Source organism: Cuculus canorus, chromosome 7, assembly GCF_017976375.1.
Source record: "Cuculus canorus isolate bCucCan1 chromosome 7, bCucCan1.pri, whole genome shotgun sequence".
Taxonomy (NCBI): domain Eukaryota; kingdom Metazoa; phylum Chordata; class Aves; order Cuculiformes; family Cuculidae; genus Cuculus; species Cuculus canorus.
Window position 1 is genome coordinate 1166007 of NC_071407.1, and position 25648 is coordinate 1191654.

The 25648-nt window shown below is 45.4% G+C and overlaps 2 protein-coding genes across 12 annotated transcripts in view; both read right to left on the bottom strand.

Moving 5' to 3' along the window:
- Positions 1-5029, bottom strand: LOC104058557 (ly6/PLAUR domain-containing protein 3-like). Its single transcript, XM_009560098.2, has 3 exons — positions 4857-5029; positions 3954-4070; positions 1-3131 (listed from the first exon to the last, which is right to left on the bottom strand). The coding sequence occupies exons 1-3, from the start codon at positions 4906-4908 to the stop codon at positions 2926-2928; spliced, it is 375 nt and encodes a 124-aa protein (XP_009558393.1). The 5' UTR covers positions 4909-5029; the 3' UTR covers positions 1-2925.
- Positions 5030-5517: 488 nt separating this feature from the next.
- Positions 5518-25648, bottom strand: part of TACC2 (transforming acidic coiled-coil containing protein 2) — a 126186-nt gene continuing 106055 nt past the window's right edge. For 4 of the 11 annotated variants that reach the window (XM_054070786.1, XM_054070791.1, XM_054070785.1 and 1 more), the window contains 9 exons: positions 25022-25162; positions 24061-24141; positions 18405-18548; positions 17444-17520; positions 14341-14384; positions 8283-8443; positions 7589-7695; positions 6987-7107; positions 5520-6058 (listed from right to left, as the gene is read on the bottom strand). In XM_054070786.1, the coding sequence (XP_053926761.1) occupies positions 5993-6058; positions 6987-7107; positions 7589-7695; positions 8283-8443; positions 14341-14384; positions 17444-17520; positions 18405-18548; positions 24061-24141; positions 25022-25162 (942 nt within the window). In that variant the 3' untranslated portion in view covers positions 5520-5992. Of the gene's footprint in view, positions 6059-6986; positions 7108-7588; positions 7696-8282; positions 8444-14340; positions 14385-17443; positions 17521-18404; positions 18549-24060; positions 24142-25021; positions 25163-25648 lie in introns of those variants that run through there. The other 7 variants (XM_054070796.1, XM_054070787.1, XM_054070789.1 and 4 more) reach the window with 7 other exon arrangements.

Here is a 25648-nt window from a genome sequence, read left to right on the forward strand (position 1 = left end):
AAATGCTGTCCTTACTACCAAACCCAGAAGGATATAAAGAAATCATGGAAATTATCCCGTAGCTCTATCTGTAAGTCCTACGAGTTATAGCAATAATTGAGAGTTCTCTCAGTTGTAAATCAGAAATTATTAATCTCTTGCTTTGGAGATCCCTTCTTGAAGGTGAGAGGATAGCATCAAACTCACACCCAGTACTTACCCTACAGATCCACGACAGAGATCCAAACTAATAGAGCAGGCGGTAAAGAAGTCCCATCATTTTTAGCTGCAGCAGAATGCATTTCAGTATCAGTTTCTGCTCCTTTTGCCCCAACTGCCCGTCAACATTAAGGAAGACACAGAGAGAACACCAGGAACGATCACACTTCTGAACCACCACACTAAAGACAACTCCTTTCTATTTCACTTGTGATCAGGAATAACTCTGCACAGTCATGGCAGTGGAAGCCTTAAAATATCTTCTGTATTTTTAATAGGGTTTAAAAAACATTCCTTCTCTTCTGTTCTGTTTTTTTTTTCTGTGCTTGTCTTCCTGTTAATGTTTATGCTGAGAACCATTGTGGAACCCCTCTGGTAGCATCAATCCACAAACGCCCGTTATCATTTCTAGCTACGGACATGCACACACACTTCGGGTTCATCATGAAGCAGGAAAAATATCCGACCCATAAAAGGCAAAACGCAGCCCCATTACGCGCCGGGTGGCGGAATCAGCCGGAGGTGGTGGGAGGCTGCGAGCTGCCTGAGATCCGAGTCCTGGCTGCAGTCGGGAGCAACAGATGGTGTTTGTCGAGAGGATAGAGCCCTACCTTGTTATTTTATCATGGAAACATCTATCAACAGTCACTATTTCCACCTAACAGATTTAAGACATATATCCTGCAAGGAAAAAGCCAGAATTCCTGCTGGAAACCAAAGCGCTGGATGCAACTGGAAATCCCAGTTTTGATTATGAAGAGATCATCATCAGCCATTGCATATATTTTATTTTCTCTTTAAGGAAATGCCCTGAGCAAGAGATTACGTCCAACAGAGATTTATCATTACAGAACAATCAGAAAATAAAGACAATCCATACACATTTCCTGCAGCAGCACAGATCGAAAGGAGTGATCCGAGCTGCGAATGAAATGAGCATTACTTAAACTGACTTCAGAAATCCTTGCACAGATGAGATAATTAAGCCTAAATTACCATCCTTAGCCAAGATTAGCCGCACTGGTGCAAATTTTCTCTCTAACAGCTTTATCCGCCGCGCCTAGCAACTAAGCACCGAGCAGAACCGCCCTCTTTCAGAGCCTGTTCCACCAAACCTCCAGCAGAACAGCCCCAGCCTGAAGCCACCACCCCCATGGGATGATGAAGGGTCCAGACAGAGGCAATGAAACAAGGAGATGGTTTGGTGTGTGTGACAGGCAAGAGCTACAAGGCAGGTCAGGGTTACACGCTACGTGAGCTTGCAGCGAGTATTTCACTGGAGGAAGCTCTTTAGAGTCTGCAGCCTTAGGAGAAGCTTTGGGAATGTGCAGAATTCTATGACACTGCCTGGAGTTGATTTTACTGAAAAAGAGTTGCAATACAAAGCTAGCAGAAAAACCACTTTGCCACGTATTTTGTGAGTTCCATAAACTTGACAACCAAATCTCTTTCCACATGGGAAACTAAAACTAGAACTGGAAAGACCACCTCTACTTCAATGCCATCAGCTGAGCTTGAAGCCAGTCCTGTGCACGCCGTGTGCCAGAGATTAGACCAGATCCTCTACGGCTGGACATGCAAATCTACAAATATCAGTCAGCTGCTTCTCAGTCCTGATTTTGAATCAAAGGAGGCACCGCCACGCTCTGCAGTGGACCCCAGAACCTGCTTAGTGTCATCCCATCAGGCGTTACGTCACTTCTCATTTCAACAAAAGCACTTCAAAGGAGCCCCTGCCCACCAGCCAGGGATGCACGAAGCCTTCCGCGACGCGGCCCGTTCTCTATCACCTACCTGGTAAGACTGCAGTGAATGCGGTTACAACTCTAATGACCTCCAAGCAACTTCATTCAATTTGCAAAGCGAGACGGATACATAAACCACCACGGAGCAACTCAATCATATCACGGAAGGGGAAGATATACACTCCTACTCCTAAAGAATGAAGTTTAGGACAGTGATGAATTAACTACACAGAAGAATTTGGATAAACAAAAATGTTATAATTGCTGACAAGACAGGAATTGACTGCTTGTTCTCAAAACCAGCAGCAGAAAGAGAATGAGTTGATTTTTGAAGGGAGCTCACCAGTCCAAAACAACTTCCAAGCTCTTGTTTTTTCTTCTTCTTCTGATGTTGTGATAAGATGCTCAAAGGATCAGAAAAAAAAAAAAAAAAGGTCTTTTTTTCCCGGAAATACACATTATATAACCTATCTCCATGCATTGTTCTCTTAATGACCTCCTCTTACCAGGTTATATTAATATTAAATCATCTTTATTTTAGATTTTCTGGCTTTGTCCAGTTTGCAAATGTTCTCTGAAATACTAATTTGCTCGCTAGAATTTTCAGTCACTTTGTGCTTGAAAATTTTAGCTTGCTTTTGAACGTCTGCCAACAGCAAACAGCATTTGGAAGATATTGGTCCTTTACCCTACCAGAAGGCTACTTGCAGCTAAGATTTCTCCTCCTCTTTATAAGTACTACCTAAACTGCAGGAAAACGCTACACACTCTCACAACACCCCCCACACACACTTGCGATAAACAAGAAGAGGGCAGCGCTTCTCACATTTAGGTCAGGACATATTTTATCTGAACATCTGTCAGGTCTGCCTACTGCTTTTTGCCTAGCAAGAAACACAGTACATGGAGCAACACGGTTAGGAAATACAATCATCCCTTTCTACAAAGGCAGACTCGTTGCTCTGGGTACTCGTTTCCCCCCTCACGTCAGCTTGAGCAAGGCGTGCCACAGCAACGCAAAGACGAGGAGGGAGAAGTAGCTCACGGAGGTCGTGACTCTGGAAGCCAGGCTCTTCGCATTGCAGTTGTTGGAGTAGCAGCACTGAACACTCACTCCGGGTGCTCTGGATCCGTCCCTCCTAGCCCGCTCGCAGAAGGACCTGAACGAACAGGACTTCATGATGCCACCTGGAACAGAACCACAGTGAGGCCAAACCAGCACGTTCATGGTCACCCGCTCCCGTCTGCACCCCTCACCACCAGCCTGACCATCCAAACACCGAGCACAACATCCGCTCTGGCCGCTCCTTAAAAGTGAATGAATACAATTACACCAGATTACAGCACACTAACAAGCTCCCACTTCATTTAAATAATTGCAATTTATCTTAGATGCAACTTCTCCAGCTCAAATCTCTCCGAATGTGCTCGAGCGCAGTGCCTCATTAGTTTATTTTCCTTCCCAATTTTCGGGTACATCATCTAACTTACAAACACAGATTAAAGTAAGAGGTGGGCAATACATAAAATGGTTTTGTACAGCTTTCACGCACTATGGACATGGCTCATCACAGCTTACTGGCACATTAGACTTGGTGGGATTCGGCTTCAGATTCCTACTGAACCAATAAAATTAGGGATTGAGATTTATTATTAGGATTTCTTCTCATAGAGTGGTTTGGGTTGGAAGGGAGCAGGAAGGTCATCCGGTCCACCAGCATGCAGTGAGCAGGGACACCTCTCACTTGGATCAGGAGCTCCAAGCCCTATCCAACCTGGCCTGGAACCCCTCCAGGGATGGGGAACCACCACTGCTCTGGGCAACCAGTGTCTCCCCACCCTCATTGTAGAAAATTTCTTCTTCTATCAAGTCTAAATTTTCTATTTTGAGAGGAAACATTTACCTTTGTTTTCCTCCTTAGCTCACTGTATACTCTTTCTCCTTCCAACACTGAATATTTATTTCTCGTATTAAAAGTTCATAGACTCTGAACCGTTTGTGACCCTTACTTGCTTGTCCTCTGATGACCGCACACGCATCTGAATGCCCCGGGCACTGCTGAGTCCCTTGTCTGTTGCAGTCCTCATCGCTAGAACCTACGCAGGTGTAACACTGCAGCGCTTCGCCTGGCAGGGAGGGAGAAGAGACCACTTACAGCAGGAGAGTGCAGAGCTTACAAAACCCACTTGAAGATATCAGTTGAATGGGAAAAAAATTGCAAAAAGGGTTAAAAAACCCGCTAAGGATTCTGCAAACCCTATCCATTTTTCTTGTCCAGACACTGATTTTAAAGACAAAACCCCGGCCATATATTATCCGGTTGTTACAACTTGTACTTAATCCAAGAACATTTGATGTTCTGTGATTGCATCTACACTTTCTGGTACCATTTTCAGAGCAGAGTCCACTGTTGTTTTTTTCCCACTTCATCATCATCTTTGGTCCATAATGCCATGAAAAAGTACATTGTAAACACATGAAATCTTACTGTGATCTGTATTCCCTTTCCTCCTAAAGCACCAATCCAGCTGGAGGGCACAACGCTGCATCAAAAGCCATTTGCTTTTGTTTAAATATTACAGCAGTAACTCGACCCTCTTTCTTCTGCTTGGCTCAGACTAGCTGGTATTTGCAAAAGCAAGCATGAATTTGAAATACATTTAAACTATCGTACTTTAAAGTCGCAGAGCAGAGAGCGCGCTTGCTGCCCACCGGGCCGGGTGCGTTTAAATTTATTAGCCCACACCTTCCCATTTACATTACATAGAACAGGTGAAATTCGGTGCTAGTAACCACAGACCCCAAATAATCTGAACCCAGGAGAGACGCCCAGACCAGCCAAGAGGCTCAGCCATGCCCAAAGCACGACGTGAGAAGAAAATAAACAAGGAGAGAAAAGGGAGTTGACTTACTTTTGAGTACAAAAAGGGAGCTGACGAGAACCAGGCTGAACACTGTCCACATCGTGGAGATACAGGAGATGTCCCATTAGCAAAGGAAAGCAGTTTGTTTGCTATGAAAGCCTTAACGCTTATCTTCCTTACCTAATCCTCTGCACAGGATAATTTAGAGGATAAAGAGGTGTGCAAGAATGCGACTTATCGAGCTTATTCTGGTCGTGCTTCTAATCACACGTTCTTCATCTCCACAAACCCCGCGGGCAAAGTCTTCAAGTGGCAGGAAGAACAAAATATCTTCACATTTCCGTGACAGATAGGTTTCAAGACCAGCACGGTGTGTCACAGCCTCCAAATCAGGCAAACGGCCCCGTTGCATTTTCAATGGTTTTTGCTGGATCAGGGTCAGAGTAGTAAACGTTTTGGAAGATTAAACCAATGCTTGAGACCCGAGTGGCTCAAATCTAGAGTGTGGGTATATATATTTACAGAGAGAGCAAGATATACGCATAGATACGTGCACACAAGTAATACATTCTGTGACCCACATGTGCTCCAACCAATGACTCACAGAGTTCGGTTCTAAGCGCGGCCGTGTCCGGCGCTGTGGATGAAGTAACCAAGTAACGTATGTAAAACAGACCCATACTTATCTTCAACTTTCAACGAAAAAATTTATTTACAATAGAGAATTTCATTTCAGTGACATGCATTTTCCTTTTTTTTTCCTTTTATATCTTATATTACAAATCAGCAAATGCAGATAAAGTTTACACTCCTTAAGGCAAGAGTCCCCATGCAAGTAATACACGTTTATATTAAATCCAAAAGACATCCAACATGGGAACTCATGTACAAAGGGAAGGCTAGGATCAGCAATTTGTAATTTCTTCGAGAACTTGACAATCTCCCTGATACAGGAACTTTGAGATCAACTTGCTATGAATTATACTATGAAAATGCAAACAATAGCAAGAAATTCTGATAGTCATCTTCGTACTGCATACAATTAAATCAACTTTATTTAGAAAGAAAATACAGTAGTGCATACGAAAAAGTGAAAATATAACCTGTCCACATAAACGCATGGACATCAGTGTGCCAACGGTCATATTGCACTCGGAAGCCAAGTCCAGAGATTTGGTTAAAAGTTAGCTTTTCCCCATTTTGGCAATCAGTTCATCACAAATCTTTGTTAACTCTTCTATCTCTTTATTCTGGAAAATAAAAGGTGACATTAGGGATTATGAAAAATATTGTTGCATTAAAATAAGTATTTCAAACTAAATTATCCAGCCTTTGGGAGAAGAGTGGGACAATGAAGTTTTCTTCAATGCTGAGCACAGAATATCTGAACTTATAGATATAAACATGCACAGCTCAGCTACGTACGGTGCTTTCAAATGCTTTGCTTGCTTATTTCCACATACAGCTCCTCCAAATTCAAGAAATACCATCTAGCACTAAAGCAGACAGCTCTACAGCAGTTGTTCCTTGCACACAATAATAATACAGAGTGTACGTTTGTCCGTAGGCTGCCCTTGGATAGCATTATTGCCACCCTGATTTCCAGGGGCTCTAAGGAAGGAGGAGCTGTAGCTGGAAGCGAGCACCGCTGCTGAGCCACAGAAGAGTAGATATAAGCAGGGATTTCCTGCAGTCCCTTTGCCCTAAGCTGCGCAGATCTGTGTCCAACCCTTTTGTCTGTGCTAACAGTGGGTGCACCTCAGCTGGAATTGGAATTGCAGCTGAAACTGAGAACAGAAACAAGAAATGAAGAAAAACCAAACCAAGAATGATTGTAAACCCAAGAATCAAAGCCAATCCAGGCCCCTGCTCAATACAGAGATGCACACCGTGTTGGAACGAGCCCTGGTGGGATCAAGGCCTGGCAGAGGGGTCCACGTGCCCACACGGCCCATTGCGCACAGCTGATTCTGCTCTAAGGGTTTGGGCAACGCTGCTCTCCGTGGGGCTGGGGAGGTGCTGGGCCAGCTGGACGTGAGGAGCAAGACCAGTTCTTGGGCAGACCCGGGCTGTGGTCCCCACTCGAGGAGAGCCGGATGCAGCCACTCTGAGGAGAAGGTGTCACTCAGGGGGTCATCCCATTGAGTTCTGCATTAAAAGAGCTGAACTGCCATTTACCTTTTGTTCCAGTGTTCTTTCCAAGGCGTCCACTTTCAGCTGCTCTTTGCGAAGGCTGGCCTGGTACGCCGCTTGCTCCTGCTGAGCCTTGCCTCTCACTTGTGCAATTTCAGCATTGGCTCTAGAAAAACACAAGCTTTTACCACACTGGGTTCCCTACGGGGAAGGCCAGTGGGTACTGGAGGATGGACTGCGTGTTCACGGGTGGGTGGTGAGGGCAGGGATAGTGTCTGCACGCCTCTGAAAGCAGCCCGAGACGGACTTCCCGTGCTCCCTCCCTCGCTCAGTAGAGGCTGCAAAGGCTTTTCTTAACGTCTGTGCCACTCCCTCCCCGACTCTCTCAGACATCTATGCCAGTGTCATAAATACCACTTAGATCCTCTTGCAGGACCTTTTCAATGTGAAAATAATTCTTTGTTTGCTTAGTCATAGTCAGGAGACGGAACACCAGCACATGACAGAAATGCCCATTGTGGGCTACCGTTCCCCTGCCCAGAGCAGCCTGGGCTCTGCCTGCTGAAGGAGGAGGTTTGGGATGCAGAGTCCAGCCCCAGCAACCTTCCAGCAGCACGAACTGAAGAGAGATCTCTACAATCAATTACCTGTCCAGTTTTTCCTCCGCGTGAATTTTGAGTGCTTGGTATCTCTGTTCTTCCTTCTTTACTCGTGATAAGTACTCCTGCGCACATTTCTTTAACACTTCTTCATTCTTAAATGCAAAGATTACATCACGTTTAATTCAGGAGACTGACGCGTACGACAGGCACCCGCTGGCGGGACGCACATTCGGGTATTTTAAGGGCTGCAGTCTGACCCCGACACCCCCACAGGACACATCTGAAGCAGTACTACACAAGACATGAAACCTTGCAATGCTTCTGTTTGCACCCGACACCTGGCCACAATGCTCTGCCTGAGGATTCCGTCCTATCCTTTGGCGGAATGCTGAGGATTCCACTTCAGACACAGCCTCTGAGCAGAGCAATTCACATCCTCAGTTGTAACAGAACGCTCAGTCCAGAGCCAGCCCTAATAAGTGCTCAAGTCCCACAGTTATGTGACATCTACTCATATCGTGGTGTCACAGATGCGAGCAAGTTGCTCTGGTGCAAAATCTTCATCTTTTTTAAGCCAAAAAGCAAGCACAAACGAGCACTCGCATCCTCCCTCCCCCACCGCACTAATGTAGTACATCAGGTCCAACTGGAAACAGAGCCGTGTCCTCTGGTGAGCAGTACTGGGACACACGAGCGCTCAGCTCTGCTCTTTAAAGGAGAGAGGTTGAACAGGACTCACCTTCCGAAACCCCTCCAATACTTCTTTCATTTTCTCATATCTCCTGAAAAGATCTGCCAGTGATTTCTCTACTGAGTTCAGATCCGCCAAAGCTTGCTCCTTCTCCACTATCAGCTGCTGAACGGTGTGGTGGGAGACAGATTTCTCTCTCTGTTCATCCTCTGGTGGAAAGAAGAGAGGGGGAGGAAAAAAGTGACTATCAAAAGGGTGACAGCAGTAAGAACACCGATCCCACCAGCTTCTATAGTTTCTCCTAGACTGTCCTCTACATTACTAAGTTTGCAGGATCCAGAAAAGTCACTTTTATACAAAGACACAATCCTGTTTTGGAAAAAGTCTGCTAAATAGACTGATATTTAAATATTTTAATGTTGGGGAGAACTGTGAATATCTCTCTGACCTCACGATTTATTTCACTCTGAACTCAGCTGTCCCCACAAAAAGGCAGGCGTGGGATTGCCCTGGTTTGCCTGAGGATGGCCGAGCGGAAGGGAAGGATGTCTGTGCACATCTCCAGCACCAGCAATACGTTATTTGCCGTTGCTGCTATATGCTTGCCATCTCCTGGCATCTCTTCCAGTCCTGTACAAACAAGGCACTTTGTTTAATGGAATCCAACTCAAGTTCTTCCCTTGGAAACACGCTGTTTTGCAAACTCTTGTCCTCAGCATTACTGTAGGCAAGTGTCAGAAAGGAAAAATAACATTAGACAGACTAAATGCTGATTGGCAGAAAACAGCTTCCAACCTTCGCCTGTGTATAATTAAATTTGAGGCAGGGGGGGTGGGAAGAACAGAGCAGGAATCCAAATCCACGTGGAAGAGAAATGGTATGGGGAATTGACCTAGCAATAAACTGGAATACCCACGTAACACTGGAGGAGAAGGTCTGGCACTGTCTTCTTAAATGCTTCACCTTTTGCTTCATACCCTAAAATATGATTTTTGTGTCCATAGTTTAAGAGCTACTTTAAATGATCCTGAAATGAAAACCAGCCTGCAAACCCCAGTGGTTTTGTACTACTGTTTTCCTTTGTCCATGATGGAAACTCAAATGAGGTAAGAAGTTCTCCCATGTAAAAAGCATGGGGCGTTTCAGAATCTACAACTTCTCACCTAAGCCTTTAGATTTGAAATATAAAGAACTAAACAAGAGTTTACTTTTTCCTTTGAATAGAAGTCCTCATCTGAATTCAATATTCCACAGCGCTGGCCAGCTCTGAAACGGCAAAGCTGATAGCGCCAACTCCTGAACTGAGACTAATCTCTTCCTTTGCCACACTCAACCCTTTTATCCACTTTTTCTGCTAGTCTAAGAGCAGTGACAGTGCCACGCTGTGTTCCAGCTCACGTTGGCCATGTTCCGTGCTCCTCTGCCACCCCTGACAGCAGCGTGCCGGGCAGAGTCTGACCTGAGGCTATTTTGCAATATGAGATGTAGAAGACTAAAAAAAAAAAAAGAGGAGTTCTCAGGACTCGCACTGAGTTTGCAGTACTGGAAGCTGTAACACCTTTATTTTCCTGGTGAACAGACACCTTTGAGGTGGCAGAGCTGAGAAACCAGAGCCCCGCAATGCCACATCAGTTTGGTAACGTTTAATTCTTCATAAAAAATCAACATTCTTTTCTATTTGCCTTCTTAAAGATGCTCTGATCACCTGCAATGTCTAAACGAATATATCAAGGAGAATGGGAAAACAAGCTGTCATCCTTTGTTTATTTCTCTAAACGTGAGATGCTGTCCCGTTGTGTCCCAGCCCAAGATTTGCTTAATTACGCTGGAGATTACGCTCTGCCTTGCTTAATGCCAAAACACTTGCCGGCAGGATCCTGCTCTTTGGCAAAACCCCTGTCGTCTCAGCTCCCTGGGGTGGAAGAGATCAACTGACACGATCGCGTCCTGCACTGGCACGTATTTGATGTCACAGCTTGACTCTTTCTGCTGTCTGCACTATTGTAGTAACTTCCTTCTGCTTTGTTTCTAGGGCAATCTAGGAAGTTATTAATTGGTGACAGATTCCCTCGCAGCCACCCAGCTCTCACCCAGCACATCACAGTGCCCTCCTCTCACCTCTGCTGGACCCACTCCCCAAGCACTCAGCCCCAGCCTGCACAGGGGAATCAGCAGCGAGTGATGCTCCCTTTCTTCTCTCCCTTCCACTATGTCCATGGAGTGAGCTGAGACCTCGTTAGACTCCAAGGGGAGAACTTATACTGGGGAAGGGAGCGACGCATACAGTGAGAAGAGGGAGAGTTTCCAGTGAGCTTTAGGATCTGACAATCTCAGATAATAGCTAAGGTACGTTTAAGCGATAAAATAGTACGGAAAAGAGAGTGGCACCCGGCTGGAGGGGTGATCTAGGTGATATTTTCTAAAACTATGACTTGGTTTAATGAAAAAGCTGCTCAGCTGCACCACGCTGATATCAGTGCCAGTCCAATCTTAGCTAAGCAGCTACAGAAACTTACTTTTAAAGATATTTATGAGGTTATGTGATTAAAATATTCTAATTAAATGGCTTCCATGTCTGCAACACATACTGCCCACCAACAATAACAGCCTGCTGAGGACCAACACTACCCACATGGACAGAACCAGAGCACCACCACGGCAGATCCGCGGTCAGGCTCGGCTCAGCATCACTTCCATCACTCAATGGGAATGCAGCAAACCGAGAACAAAAGCAAAAGGAACTAAAATATGCAAAATGCCAGTGTGAAAGTTGGTGAAAAGCTTTACTTACCAGGCTTGCCTGTTTTGTTTTTTGCAAGCAAATAGCAAGAAGCAACAAAAATGGAAGCAAAATAGAAAATCAGGAATTGTTAGGAAAGCAGAACATAAGTAATGCAACAACCTGTAATGCACAGAGCATAACATCTGTTTGTTTTTCTTTATGAGAATTTTATCATCTATTTAAATGTACAAGAATAAAATACATGTTAAACAGAAAAAACCCAACATTTGAAATCCATCGCTAAAAAGGAAACCCACAGCAGGGATTCTGGGGAGCTGAGGATGGCTGCGATCAGGTGCGTGTAGGGTGGGTGTGGTGAACATCGGGGTACGCAGGCTCCGCTCCCTGCGGCTGCCAGTGCCACAGTCGTGAGCTGCACAACTCGGGCACCAGCCGGCAAAGCAGGAGCACGTGCAGCCTGGGAAGCCTGCTCTTTCTCTCCTCCCTCCTCAACAGAGACAACAATGTGGTAGGGGCCAAGGCGAGAGCAAGAAAAAAAGAAAAAACAGATAAAGCATCAGTAAAAAATATGAAAGAGACACTAACGGGGATCTTTACGCTGACAGCTCGTGAGCTCTGGCCGTACAGAGCCTGGCACGGCGCTGATTGCATAAGACAACTTGGGCACTGTTGGGTTCTGTGTGAACGTGACAGCAAAACTTGACGTGCCACAGCCCTCAAAATCCAAGGCAATTACTGCTTGCAATGTACATTTTCAGTGTAGGCAAACGTTTAGAATCATATATTGTTAGGATGGAATATGTTCGATATTCATTCTACCGACACATGAAAACCTACAAAAAGCTGAGCAGGAGCCATCAACCACACTGAATATTCATGAAAGGGCTCTGGGAAATTGGTTCACTCATAATGCCTTCCTAACAGGGCTGTGTAAATAGCTCAGAGGGGTTAACTCACAAACAGGAACAGCAGAGGCATTTCTTTTGTTCAAAGGCTGTTTTGCTTTAGCAACAAGGCATTAATGGGGTAACAGTTCAGTGAAGTAGATGCAAACAGCACAGCGGCATTGGGATGAGCGACTTCCTTTATCAAAAGGGACAGTAATTTATGACAAATGACACAACAAAGCGGGACAATTAGATCAAAAACTCCATTAAATGCAGGGAGAGGAAGCCCTGCATTTAACGTATTAGCATGCTGTAGGATTTACACACTGCTCTAATTAACACGTGCTTTCTGTGTCGCTGTTGTGGTTTCAGCTCCTTTGCAAATGGACAGTAAATTACATTATTTATAGGCATAGCTCATAAAAACTTGCCGTAGATAATTGGAAAGACTCTGACTGATACTCCATATTTGAAGAGTAAAGATCTTTCTATTCCCTCGGCGGTCAGTGCCCCCATGCTCTCCTTATCCTCAACTGCTTTGTAACAAAAGGAGACGGCAATTGCAGAATTCACCGCTCAAGCCAGGGCTGTGCCTTTGCCCCAGGACCCCTGTTCTGTACCTCCTGGTTGCCCTGCCCTCTCACAATCTGGTTTGTTTTAAAGAAAAAAATCTGTTTCTTAAAAATATAATCTGAATTTGTTATCAAAAAGAAACTCCTGCTGCAAACTCTACGTGTACGCGTGGGGAAAGGACAGGGCCCCTGTTTGTAAGCATGAATAGCCGGGTTCGGGGACGAAGCCACACCAGGGTGTGCTTAGTGTAAAGCAAAATAATTCAGTTCTTTACACACTCCTATTTTAACACTTGAGTGATGAGCATGACAGACGTTACATCAGCAGGCAGGGAAACTCACTCAGCTCTACACAGAAAAGGCAACAGAGGCACCACGGAGAGTGAAGCCAGGTATATTAGTATTATATATTATTAATTACTGCATAATTTATTATTTAATTATGATAACATTTGTTTGTTTAATTATTTACTTATAGGCCCATTTTCCCCTTCACTTGAAAGGGCGCTGGGGCGTCTCCCGATGGCTGAGGAATGCAGGAGGGCAGCAAAAGCACCAGAGACTGAACTCCTTCCTCCTGCTCTCTTTGGGAAAAGAGGCAAATTGTCTATAAAGGGGTGTAAACACGACTTCAGCATTCATTAATAAAACGAAAAAAAACCCACAACCCCCCCCGAAAATTTAGAAGACCCCAAATCGTTGGGGGTCACCCCATAGGGACTGTCTACGAAGGGACTGCCAGGTTTAAGAGGGGCAGGAGAACATGACTATTGACAGCTGTAGAAGTCCTTCCCCATCACAAAGCCCTTAGAAAGATGCAGGTGTGCCCGCTGTGTCCCCAGCACACTGTGCTCTGTGCCGGTTCTCTCAGGGGGAGTAAGAGGAATAACGTCTGTCTTTCTCTTTGCAATAAACACAGGCTGGGCTCCTACCGCCCCTGCTCACAGGCATCACCCGCTGGGTTAACCCTCCTGCATCTCCTCCACATCTAACGCCAAGGCCGCTCCTAATGGCTTTTAACTGTGTTTCACAGCTCTCTGCTGCTTTACCCCAGCTTGTCTAGAGAAGCTCGGTCCTGCTTCCTCAGCAGCCACCGCGGCTTTTCCCACTCTTCCCAGCGCTTTTGGCAGTGGAGAACCCACCACCCTGCTCAGCTGAGACAGCTCAGGCTGAAGCCGTGCAGAGGAGCACGAGCCGCTGGCACTTTCTATAGGCAGACTGAGAAAAAGAGCTTTGGAAATCTTATGTGAGGCTTTAAAATCACATCCCAGGGGCCAGACCTGCGCCAACAAGTCCTGCAACCACTGGTTTTGAAATGGTACCGCCTGTAGCATTTTTCATTTATAGGGCACGCTGGTAACAAAGGCGATTTCTAATTATTGAGAGGCAAAAGGAGACCCCTGTGTCAGTAAATAACGGGGGGAGGTGGATTGGCGTTCATAATCTCTCAACTGGGATTGGAGTTAATCCAGGTTTTGGTCTGCCCAATGCACTTAGCCCAGATAATCCCTGTTGCTGTAGAGAGCTAAGTTTGGTATCTCTCGTTAAACAGCCGGGAGCAGATGACTAAAGGGCTTCTAGGTCACTGGAAGTCTCTACTGGAGCTACTCATGGACTCTGGGCAAAGCATTTAACATGTTTCCTGTGGGACAGTTTGCTTTGATGCAGAAGAACAAGCCCTGACCTTGCCGTGTCACCTGGGCTGCCTCGGGGGCTGCTTTCTGTGCAACGAAGCCCTCGCTTTTCCTCGCAGCCTGCCAGCATGCACCGTGTCCTCAGATGCGTTCACAACTCCCAGCAGCGCCAGCAGACGCAGCCAGCATCAAAATGAAGCCCCCAGCCTGAAACCAGGCTTCAGAAACTCAAGAGTGGAGGATAGCATCTTTCAGAGCAGAGACACCTACCTATCATCTGAGCAATCGTCTTCTCGTATTCTGAAACTATTTTCCTATAAGAGGGAGAGAAAAAGAAAAGCTTTTGGCAAACATCATAATTGCTAATGCTTACTTAAACAATGCTGCTATTCAGTTACTGAACTATGGCATTTTAGAAGAGATACAGAATGCCTTCAGCTTTTATGTGCCCCTTATTGCCCGCGTAAGACATAAAACTGACAGGGTAAACATTGCAGCCAATCTTTAATTCTCTATGCAAATCAGTACAGGTGAGGGGAAAAGGGATTGCTCTGAAGCAAGCTCTGTTGCTTGAAACACACCCAAAGTACAGCATCAATCATGATTTAAGTATAAATGAACCCACACCGGTCTAATTCTAGAGTTACAGAGAGTCTGTTTTTTCTGTCACTTTCTCCCCACTTCTCCGTGTTTGTGTTTGCTTATTTTTAATGTAAATCTTAAATAAAGTTATAACTGGTAGCAAGCAAACCTAACCAGAGTACAGCTGGCCCTCGCTCAAAATGTGTCTAATCTTCCTCTCTCCAAATGCGACAAAATGTTCCATTCTCACTTAAGAGAACAAGACCTAAATATTCAATGATGCAGCACAAAGTCCATCCTGTCCTGCTTCCCAAATCTTTTTTTTTGAATCGGAGGTGGTAAAAATGTTGCTTTTTAAGACTCTTATTTCATATACTCACGGTAGGCTTTGAATTTCCTTCTCGAAAAGAGGTTAGCCAAAATAAGCAGATTAAATGTGATTTAGAAAGATGATCCCTCCCTTTCCAGAGCCAAATAAAGCTAATGAAATGAGACTAGCTTGATCTGTGCTTCGATTCATGAGCCACGTAGGACTGCCTACGAAAAACAAAATTACCCCACACTTCATCTGAAGTGGATATTCAGAATTGGTGTTCGAATAGGGTCTCTCTTGAAGTCTAAGCTCACTTTCACTTGCCCCCTTTCTGAGGTCTGCTGCAGCCAGTGAGGTCACAGAAAAGATGTGAGAAAATCCAAAGACAAAAGTCAGTAAGGAAAGGAGAAATGTGTGGCGCCCCTGAAGAGCTAAAGCAGTAACTCCAGTGGCAGCTGCCTCAAATCTGAATCCCAAATGGAGCCTGGGACTTGGATAGCAGAGCTTTGCTCCTCCTCTTGGGGGAAGCAATGGTTTTGTGCTTGCAGCTCCAGATAATCCCTTCACTCCTTGCTTATCATGTCATATCTAATTGCCGCATCCCTCATCTACCACACATGGACAGTTTCAACATTTAATCTTCCAAGAGAAATCTTTTTTCATGCACGTATGCATATTTTATCACTTTGTGCATCGTATTGGGTTTTTTCACCCCTGTGTCCTGTGGAAAATTCGGCTTTAGATAATACGGTTCTTTCAAACCAAATTTTATTGAGGGTATAGACACACAAGCAAATGATTGTGAGGGAGATGAAGGCAGAGACGCACAGCGCGCCTGCCGCTCTGGGTCCCTCTCTGCTCTGCTCTCATTAAGGAACAAGCAGCTTCTGCCAGTGTTCGTTTGCGGCCGGCAGGCGCGTGCAGCCAGGCGGCTTCCAGAGAACAGACCGTGTTCGGCACTCGAGCGTGGGCTGAGCGCTGAGCCACCCCTTACACAACCCCTAACGCTGCCCCCGCCTTGCTCTGCTCCCTCGGTTGGACTGCTTGCAGCAGCCCCTCTGCCACTTTGCCTCTTTATGCATCTGTGGGCTACGCCAGGTTTTGTTTCCTTTCCAAAGCCGAGTGCAAGTGAGGCGAGAGAACTCAGCTGGGCCCTGGGAGATGGTTTTCTGCAAGAAATAAAGCGTCTGCCCTTGCCTTCTGCAGACTCTGCTCTCAAGATTCTTTGGCTCAGAGCCCTGCGCTCCGCTATTCAAATCTGCCATGTGTGACTCCTGGCATCCACGGCAGCGTTTGCAGAGCTCTGCACCGCAGTTCTCTTCTACCCTTGCTCCCTAAGTACATTTCTCCTGGATTTAAGCAGGAATTGCATATGCAGGTCATCACTTGACACAGCTCATTGGCTTTGGCTTTAAATCACTGAGACATTTAATTCTGGGAAGAAGCTGGTGCTGGAACAGAAGTGATTGTGAAGAAAATGCAGTCTCATTTAAAGAAAGATGCTAAAATAATCTGACAGTTCCCTTTCATTTATCAGTTAAGGGAAAGGATGGTTTTTCTGTACGTTTGAAGGTTAAAAATAACAGGCTTTAAATGCTCCATGAAATATTCCTAATTCAGTCTGGTTTGCAGTTGATGACTTTCTCAGATTCAGAGCGATGTGCAGTCAAGGCAGGGCATTCTCAGCCAAGTCAAACCAGTTATGTCCCAGCACACAGATACTGAGTGCAATAGAGGCAGTTCGCAAGGAGAAACAGAACGGGTACAACCAGGATGAAGTGCAGAGCTCAGAGTCCCTCTGTCAGCTCTCAAAAAGAGCAGCAAAATCCATAATAACTGACATCAAGCTCTGTGTGCAGCAATGACCAAATCAGCTCAGTTCAAAGAAAAGGGTGTAGAATTCCCTTGGGGGTCAGCACTCAGAAGCCACAGTGGTTCCTGTTTTTCTACTGGCAACTGGGATTTTGTTTTCTACTGTTAAGAAACATTTTTCAACAAAAGGAGGGAGCCTGTACTTCTCACACCTACCTGCAAACCTTCACACACTTTCTTCTGCGAGCAAAACTATTTGTGGAGAGTGAATTTCCAATCAGCACACGCATGCCCCTGCCAGCCCCGCAGACGCATTCGCTCAGGCAACGGGCACAGTGCTACACAATCCACATGGAACCCACAGCACGAAGTGCAGGCAACGCTTCCTTTACATTAACTTAGATTAAGACCTCTCTTATCTCAGTTTTCTGAGGATGTAAATGAGATTAGCACCACAGAAGTTTTCCGTGATGACCCTGAAAAGGGGTGCCTATCATGACAAGTGAAGACAAAGGACCAGTTTAGGATCCATCCAAAGCCTGCAGTTAAAAATAACACCCCAAACTCAGCTAACCAGAACAGTTGTACAATCACGGTACTGTGCGTACCACCCCCAGCCTGAAAAAAGACTCGGTCGGTGCGGTTAGTGACAAGTGAATAACCCACCTCATCTCCATCACTTCCCTTCTGCTTTCTTCATATTTCTCTTTCCACTCAGACACTTCTCTTTCCTTGGCCACAATCTGAAGCAAAGAAAGCAAATGACCCAATAAAGAGGAAATTAAATACCTGTATAATAATCGATTTATTACAAAATCCTAATTAACAGAGGCATTGTTTTCAAGGGCACAATGGGTTCAAACGCAAACATCCCCAGGGATTTTTTTCTTTTTCAGACCGCAATTTGAAAAGTTCAGATGTGAAACCGTACTTAAATATTGAACAAAACAACCAACTTCAGAAAGTGGATGCAAAGTCTTGTTTCGTGTTTCATTCCTGATCACAACAAGGACACTTCTCAAACAATACAATACGACACCACCCTGTGTCTGCTCTGACCTGGTGCCGCACCTGAAACACCTCTGTACGCGGGTTTGGAGCTCAGTCCATCCTCGAAGCGGGTTCCACCGCTGCTGCACGCATACTTAGGGCTGGCTGTCCACACAATTTTACACACAAAGGACAATGTTCTTTGTGGTCCTTTCATTCACTCAATCCATCATAAAATCTGGAACTCTCACACTAGATTGTACCCATTTTTTTAATGGTTATTCCCCAGACCAATATTACACGCAGCTTTGTAAAACACATAATTTTATTCCTGTTTCTGGCATCTTGCAATTTTTATATAATGACATTGCAATGTCCAGATGCTCAGAGTACACCTGAGGTTAAAAACAACAAAGCTTTATTTTCCATAATGTCTGCTTTTCACTTAGGTCAAAACAAGTAAAACTTAGAGTGCAGCATGTTTTATTTTGGCAGCCGCTGGTGGGGCTTTAGCGTGGCTGAGGGTGGTTTTGAGAATAGAACAAGAGTTCATAATATGAATCATTCGGCAGAAAACAGCAAAGCAAGAAACCACAAGGGGCACACATTTCCTTTTCCAAATTCTGAAGAAAATTACCTCTGCTCTGGCGAGTCGCAGGGCAGAGTCCAAATCCTGCTGGGGGTAGAGAAGAGCCGCGGTGCCATCTGCATCCGAGGTGCCGATCCGGGAGTACAGCGCACTTTTAGAGATGGAAACATCTGCTGGGATAGCAGGTTCTCTCTGTGTGTTTGTTGTTTTTAAATACAAAGAAACGAACCATTAATTACGTGTTTAACACATGGTGTCTGGGTGCAGTGCTAGGCACCAGGGTCCTGAGCGAGGGCCAGAGGCACGACTAAATCATCACAGGGGTAACTGATAAGGAACTTTGAATTTAGCAATCATAAAATGTATATTTAAGACCCATAGTAAGCGCCAGGAGAGCCATAGTACCCTTACAGAGAGAAAATAAAGACAGCACTTTGCCACCAATATTTTACGGTTCTATATTAGAAAATTTATTACTTTCTGATGCAGAAATTTCATCAAAACATCCAGAAGGACTTCACATCAGCAAAGGAAATTCGAATTGAAGGCAGAGAGCTTGTTAAGGGGAATTCTGCTTCCATAAGAGCAGATCAAAAAGCCAGGAGCACGAGGACACCTCGCGTTCTCAGGTCTGACCCCCCAGTATGCCGTGTCCGTCATAAACAGTCTGCTATAACGGCTGTGAATGTCACACAGAATCATAGCATCGTAGAATACCCAGGGGACGCTGCTGCCCCACGGGTATTTAGCATGCGATTAGTGAGTTAAATGAGGTTTTATTTGCAGCTGCCAGTTTTGCTCATGTCAGCGGCACAGGTTCACTTGGGAGGAGAGCAGCACGGGAAACGAGGCAGAGCAGAGAAGGGGCCGTGACGCCGAGATGCCGTGGCTCGCAAACACCACTCTAGGCACGAACAATTCCAGTTACACCACATTACGATCAAGGAGATCATAAAAGACAGTCAGGAAAATGCTAAACAAAATATGCGTAGCAGAACTCCGGTCTGGATTTCTACGCTGCCATTCCTGAGCTGCTCTACCAGAGCACCTCCCCCTGCGCCGTTTCTCCTGCAGCAGATCCCTCTCCCTACTGCTGGGGTTTGATGTTCCGCTCCGCTGTTAAACACGCCTGGAACTGCCAAAGGAAGCAGGATTACTGGGAAAAGGAGAACAGGGACAGACAGCACAGATGGCACAGCCATCCCCAAAACACTGCCTCCTTATAATGCTGGACTAGAACAGGCTGGAGAATCAAAATGTCACAAAAAATGAAAATAAACTATTTTTTTAAGCTGAAACCCTCACAGAAATCAAACAGGGTAGCAAGTTAATGGTAAGAGGCATCTCCGTGAGCTCTGTTATGTTCCCAGGCTCCAGAGCAGAGCCAAGGGATCCTCTCCACCTGTGTGGTGCTGGACCCTCACGCCGACACTGCCCAGGCACTGTCCTTGGGATGATCTGGAGCCAGAGCACCTCCACTTCCCGGGCTGAGAACCTGTCCCTGCCCTGCCCAGAGCATCCCAGGAGAGCCCCATCTCGGGAGCACCACGGGGTGAGGTGGGCTTCGCCCTGGCCAGGGACCTGCTCACGCACTGCATAAGAGAAGAGCTACTAGATCATAAGATCTAGGAAAGGCCATCCTGAAGATCAATCCATCAAACTGTATGTATCGTATTTTGAAAGCCTCCTGCAGCTTCATTTGCTGCATCTCATGAAGAGGTCGCCGGAAAAATGTTAATTGGGGCAAAAGAAACAAATTTCTGTAAGCTCATACAAAAACAGGTGTCAAAATAGCTGCTAGGATGAGGAAAATTTTTAGGAAAAAAGAACATTTAAAGCATTTAATACATAGTTGTGCATTTTTTTATATAGTGCTCACCGCATCACTGATATAATTATGTTTTTTCTAGTACTGCCTTGAATTTGGTTAAGTTGTACAAAAGAACAGTAATAATTATAAGCAAAACAACTTAAATATTAAAAGAAACTATCATAAAATCTCTTAGAATTCAACCATTGAACAGAAATGCTTGAGGCAGTGGTCTGACATGTATAGCCCTAACTCTGGAAACCCTCACTCGAGTCACAACCAGGCCGCCAGGTTCTCTCTTTGGCAGAAGCCATCGGTCCACCCTTCATGGCTTTATTTCAGTTTTATACGGCTCTAAAGCGACGCGCAGTTCAGAATCTGTTACCCGCTGCCCCACACATTCCTAACCCGAGCACAGAATGTAACCTGACCAACAGGATAACAGCATTACCCGAAGTAATTGTTGGTGCCTGAAGTTCAGCACCAAACTGTGGAGGAGGTAATCAGTTAATTGGGGTAATAATCAGCAGAGGGATTTGAGAGTCACTGAACCTCATGCAGAAAGATTAGAGTCTGCAGGGGAATCACTACTAAATGTAGGTCACTGCAATCCCCGTGTAAATGTTTGAGAGCCCGACACCCATCCCCTGCTCTTCCCAGCAGCTTTTGCAGGAATCAGATCTCTGACCAGAATGGGATTCTGTGCCTGTGGATTAACCAGCTGCAGCTACCCCGCTGCGGGAAGGGAGAGGGCGAGGGAGAGGGGACGGGAGAGGGGAAGGGAGAGGGGAAGGGAGAGGGGAAGGGAGAGGGGAAGGGACTAAAATGAAAATGAAAACTATTTTTTATCGTACTGTTTAGAGGGATTTGTATTTCACCCTGCTGAAAATGAGCTTGTACTTTACAAGCACTCCAATACCGCTCGGGTGATTATCGAACGACCCGCGCTTTTAAGAAGTCGATGGGTGTGCAGACAGGTCAGCGGAGGCAAAGCAAGAGCTCCTTGTGATGGCAAATATAGTGAAAAGCAAGTAAAACCCAAGCATAAAGTCTCAGCCTGTGAAGTTCTACTAGAACAGTGTCCCTATTTGAAGGCTGTATTCCTCCCCAGGAGAGTCCCCTGAAGCTGTGACACAACAACTCCATCCACGCCAATGCCTTTCCTTTCTGGTTCTCTTCTCCTTGGAAAGAAGTCCATCAACTCTCCACCACTGCAGCATCTGCAGTGTGGTAGACACAAACCCTATCAGCTTCCTGTTGGTGTTGTGCCTATAAAACCATGGTCACAGGCCACCGTAACGCAGCCTGTCTAATAGAGAAGCGCTAATTCATCTCAACGCTGGAAGACTGACACCTTTGGTGATGTAAAACCAGACGACTGGTCCTGCTGCTGTTGGAGTTTGGGAGTAGCCAAATCACTTCCCTCAGCCTAAGGACAACAAACTACATGCCCTTATTCTCAGCCCTAGTGCTAAAAGACTGATCGCGAGTGTCTTCTGTGTTTAAGGTGAGCTAAGTTGCCCTAACAAGTGCTTGTGTCTGTGTTTAGCACCCTACTCTCGTTACCCACCCTGTAATGGTTTAGCAAATGTTAAATGTAATTATACAACATTAAGAAGGGCGCTCAGGCCAGCCAACCAGAAGAGAACTCTGCCAGCTAGAGCCCAAATTTAAGTCACGGCAGTTGCCTGGTGGATCCTATTATACCTAATCCAGGCCATCAGTCACTGGAGGTCACACGGGCTGTCATCACAGGCTAATTTAACATCAGCAACCTCCCACGGAGATAGTAGAGTTATGCAAGGACAAAAGTCCTTCCCGGCCTAACCTGACACCCACGGTACACAGCTAAAAGCATTCCTACGCCTTGACCAGCATCGGGCTTTGTGAGCACCAAAACACTACCGATTCTCTGCCAGAGGGTGGAGTTTTGCTTATTTTTCTCTCTTGATCCCTGCTTATCGCTTTGCTATCTCTGTTAAACAGATTAATGGCATCTTCTAAACAACCACATGAAATCCATTCTCCGTTTCTAAGAGGTTCATAAACTCGTTCGAGACAAAAGAAAATGCTTCGATGATGTTTAAAAGCATCTTTAAAATATAACTCCACATAATCAAACACACACTATGCACCTCGGAATCTCCCCTTGGTAACACACAAGAATTCACAAACACACCAACCTCTTTTCAGTCTAAACCAGCCCCATTTCTGAGCTTCTGACTGCTGGCCGGCAGCAGAACTGCAGGTGTCTAGGAGGAGGGTTTGTATAACCTGTGAAGAGCATCTAGGTACGACCACGTGTTTCATCTCGAGGGTTTCCTGGTGCTGGAGAGCCCGACTGCCGCCTCGCACAGTAAAGTGCTGGCAGAGATGGAGGCAGAGAGACAATAAGGAGGCAAAGAGGATCTGGAGAGGACCCCACTTCTGACATCTGCCACTGAGGGCAATGGCACCAGGGGACAGTCACACACGGGTGAGCACTCCAACAGGAAGGGTTAACCTTGGTTTCTACTGAAACCAGCACGTTTTTCTTGATTAGATAAAAGATTGTAGCCACATGCTTTAAAGCACTCCTAAATCGGCAAGGAATGAGTTTACTTCAATAACTCTGTGTGCACCATGGAAACAGCTGGCTCATGGGCTATTTAAGGTAAGTAAAATAAATCAAACATAACCATTATTTTTCCATAGAAGTACAGTTAATCTAGGAAAAAAATCCGTACTTTTACGAACCAGCTACTTTATGACTGATCTTTAAAGCACTGAGAAATCCTACCCTATAATCAGCCCAAATGTTGTTATGATAGAAAGACCTCAAGATGATACACGACCAGGCAAAATACTTCCCACTGCCTTACTAATGGGCAGTATAAGAAGAGGAAGGGCACTGGAGCAGCACAGGGCAGAAGCACTTTCTCCTTGTATGGAATAAAGCATCTCCCTGCAGCAGGACCCTGCCATCCCTGCATCCGCCCAGCTGACACCACCTCCCAAGAAAGCTACTGACATTTCTGGCTTGACTTTTTGGTTAAAAGCACCGTGAAGGGCATCATGAACTGGCTGTGCAACTGGGGAACCATCAAACTCAGCACATCAGAGTGAGCTTTGCGGTCCCATTCCAAACACCGTGAGGACCACACGCATCCCCAAAGCAGTACAACGCATGACCCCAGGGCAGAGCTACCCAGCACAACATGGAAGTGGCAATAAAAAAGAGGTTTAGATCTTTAAGAAGAAAGACGCATTGTGTTGGGAGGCCTTTTTTCCTCAGGAGCTCTACAGCCCTTCTCAACCTGCTGTAGTCCCTTTCATCAGATGCCTGAAGGCAGGGTTGATTGAATTTCTCACCTCTGAACTCTGAGGGTCAAGGTGTCTGATTTCAAGCTGACACTACCAACAAAAGGCAAAATGCTCCATACCTACAGCATCTTTATAAGAGGTCTGGTATTGTTTTGCCATCAAATATTTGAGGACAAATCTTGCTGTAGACAAACAGCCACTTGGATTATAGAATAGAAAGGTACATCTGCTTAGAATCATGGAGTAGTTTGTGTTGGAAGGGACCTTCGGGCTCAGTCAGTTCCAACTCCCCGGCCACAGACAACCCCCTCTGGATCAGGTTGCTCAAAGCCTCAGGGTTCTTGAATGTGAAGACTTCTTTGCCTTCAGATTTGCCTTTTGTTAACTGGGACGTAGCAGAACTCTGCAAGTGGAGCGGGTGACAGCGTTTGTGCGCAGCACTGCTTTCAGCATGCTCGTCAGTGTCACACCAAGGTGCGCACGGCTCTGCACTGCACTCTGAGAGCCTCGGTTACCTTGTTAAAGATCAAGCAGCACTCAGGTTCTTAGTCTGCCCACACTCACACACACATGGCAGTACAAACCAGATACCTCGGAGCAGAAAGAAGACATGGTAATCTGCCTGGCTAACTTCAGCGCTTCTATCGTCATGGCAGCAAACTCTAACTCCTCCTGTCAAGTGTGTGGTTGTGAGCAATCCACAGAAAAAAGTGAATTAAGAACATCACCAAAACGTTTAACGCATTCAAAAATGGAAGGTTATATTTTAATGTATAACTCCGTCAATTCCTGGGTGACAAAGACATCCCATGTACCTTTCACGGCTACAACAATGATACTAAACTCCGGGTTTCGGTCAGTTTTGAGGCAGCTGTATAGACAATTTTTTAGACAGTAAGTATGGATGATGCTTTGGGTAAAATAGATGTTTTCTAAAGTCAAAGCTGGTTTTCACAGACTCCTCTCCTTTTACTTCCATTATCCATGAATTTATGCCAGCTGGCACTCTCAATTCCTTTGCTGGTTTAAAATTTCACTATAAATATTCTAGAAGCTATGTCCTAACACACCAAACCAGCCTGCAGAGCAATTTAATTTTCCTAGAAGAAGCTGTGCCCAATTCTGCATTACATAGATTACCAGAAAACACAAAGTCTAATCTTCATTGTGACAGAACTGGGGCCCAAATCTCTGAAAATTAATCTACGCATACAGATTTGCTAAGGCCAGGTGTCAAAACAACTCTCCACACACGAAGTCCTGTGCTTGAGCTTAAAAGATTTGCTTGATAAAGACTTAGGCAAAACCTACAGGACAGCGGTACGGGACAGCTGAAAGTGCCGATGAAATTTAAATTTATGTATTACATGAACTTAATTAAAATACCTCTGTTCCTTAAGCTCCTGAAAGGCCAAATTGGGAAAGAATCAAATAATTATTTTGCTTCTTTTCCCCCTCCCCTCCTTCCCCCCACCCGTTCAGCTGAGGCAAAACTTGCCTCTACCTGTGCCCAGACTTAAAGAAAAGCAACATTCATAATGCTGCTACAAACCTGAAGTTTCTGAGCAAATACGTGGGGGTTCTTTTCGGCTAAGTCAGGATCTAGGTACTCAGGCTGATCACACAGGGAGGTTTTCTTAGATATCCTATTGAGAAGAGCATCAGCAGAGACAAAGGAGTCTTCAGGAGATGCCTGAAGGGTAAGGAGGATAGAGAGTGAACAACAGAGGTTTTGCCCAAGTAGTTTAGGACAAAAGAAACACACGTGTGTCTGCACTTCTTTGATTCCTGGCAATTCCATGCCCTGCTGAAGATTATGTTTAGACAAACATCAAGAACTCTTCCTAACTGAGCAAACTGCCCTAGACTACCAAGCAGTAAGGAATATCAGGATCTCTAAAGCACTGGCTCTCAATCTATGGACCACAGCCACTCTCGATACTTCTGCAAGAGTTGTTGAACAGTTGTCACCAGCTTTGTTCACACAACAGCTTCTGTTCAGTTCAGGCATCTCCAAGACAGACCAAAAGCTTTGAAGACCGCCAAAACAGAGGGGAACCTCAATGAGATTCTCTTTGCAGTCTTTACAAAGCCTTTTGTGGCTTACGGGGGATACACGGAGTTATGCTCAGAATTACAATGTGATGAGAGTAAGTACACAACATGAGGGCGGACAGAA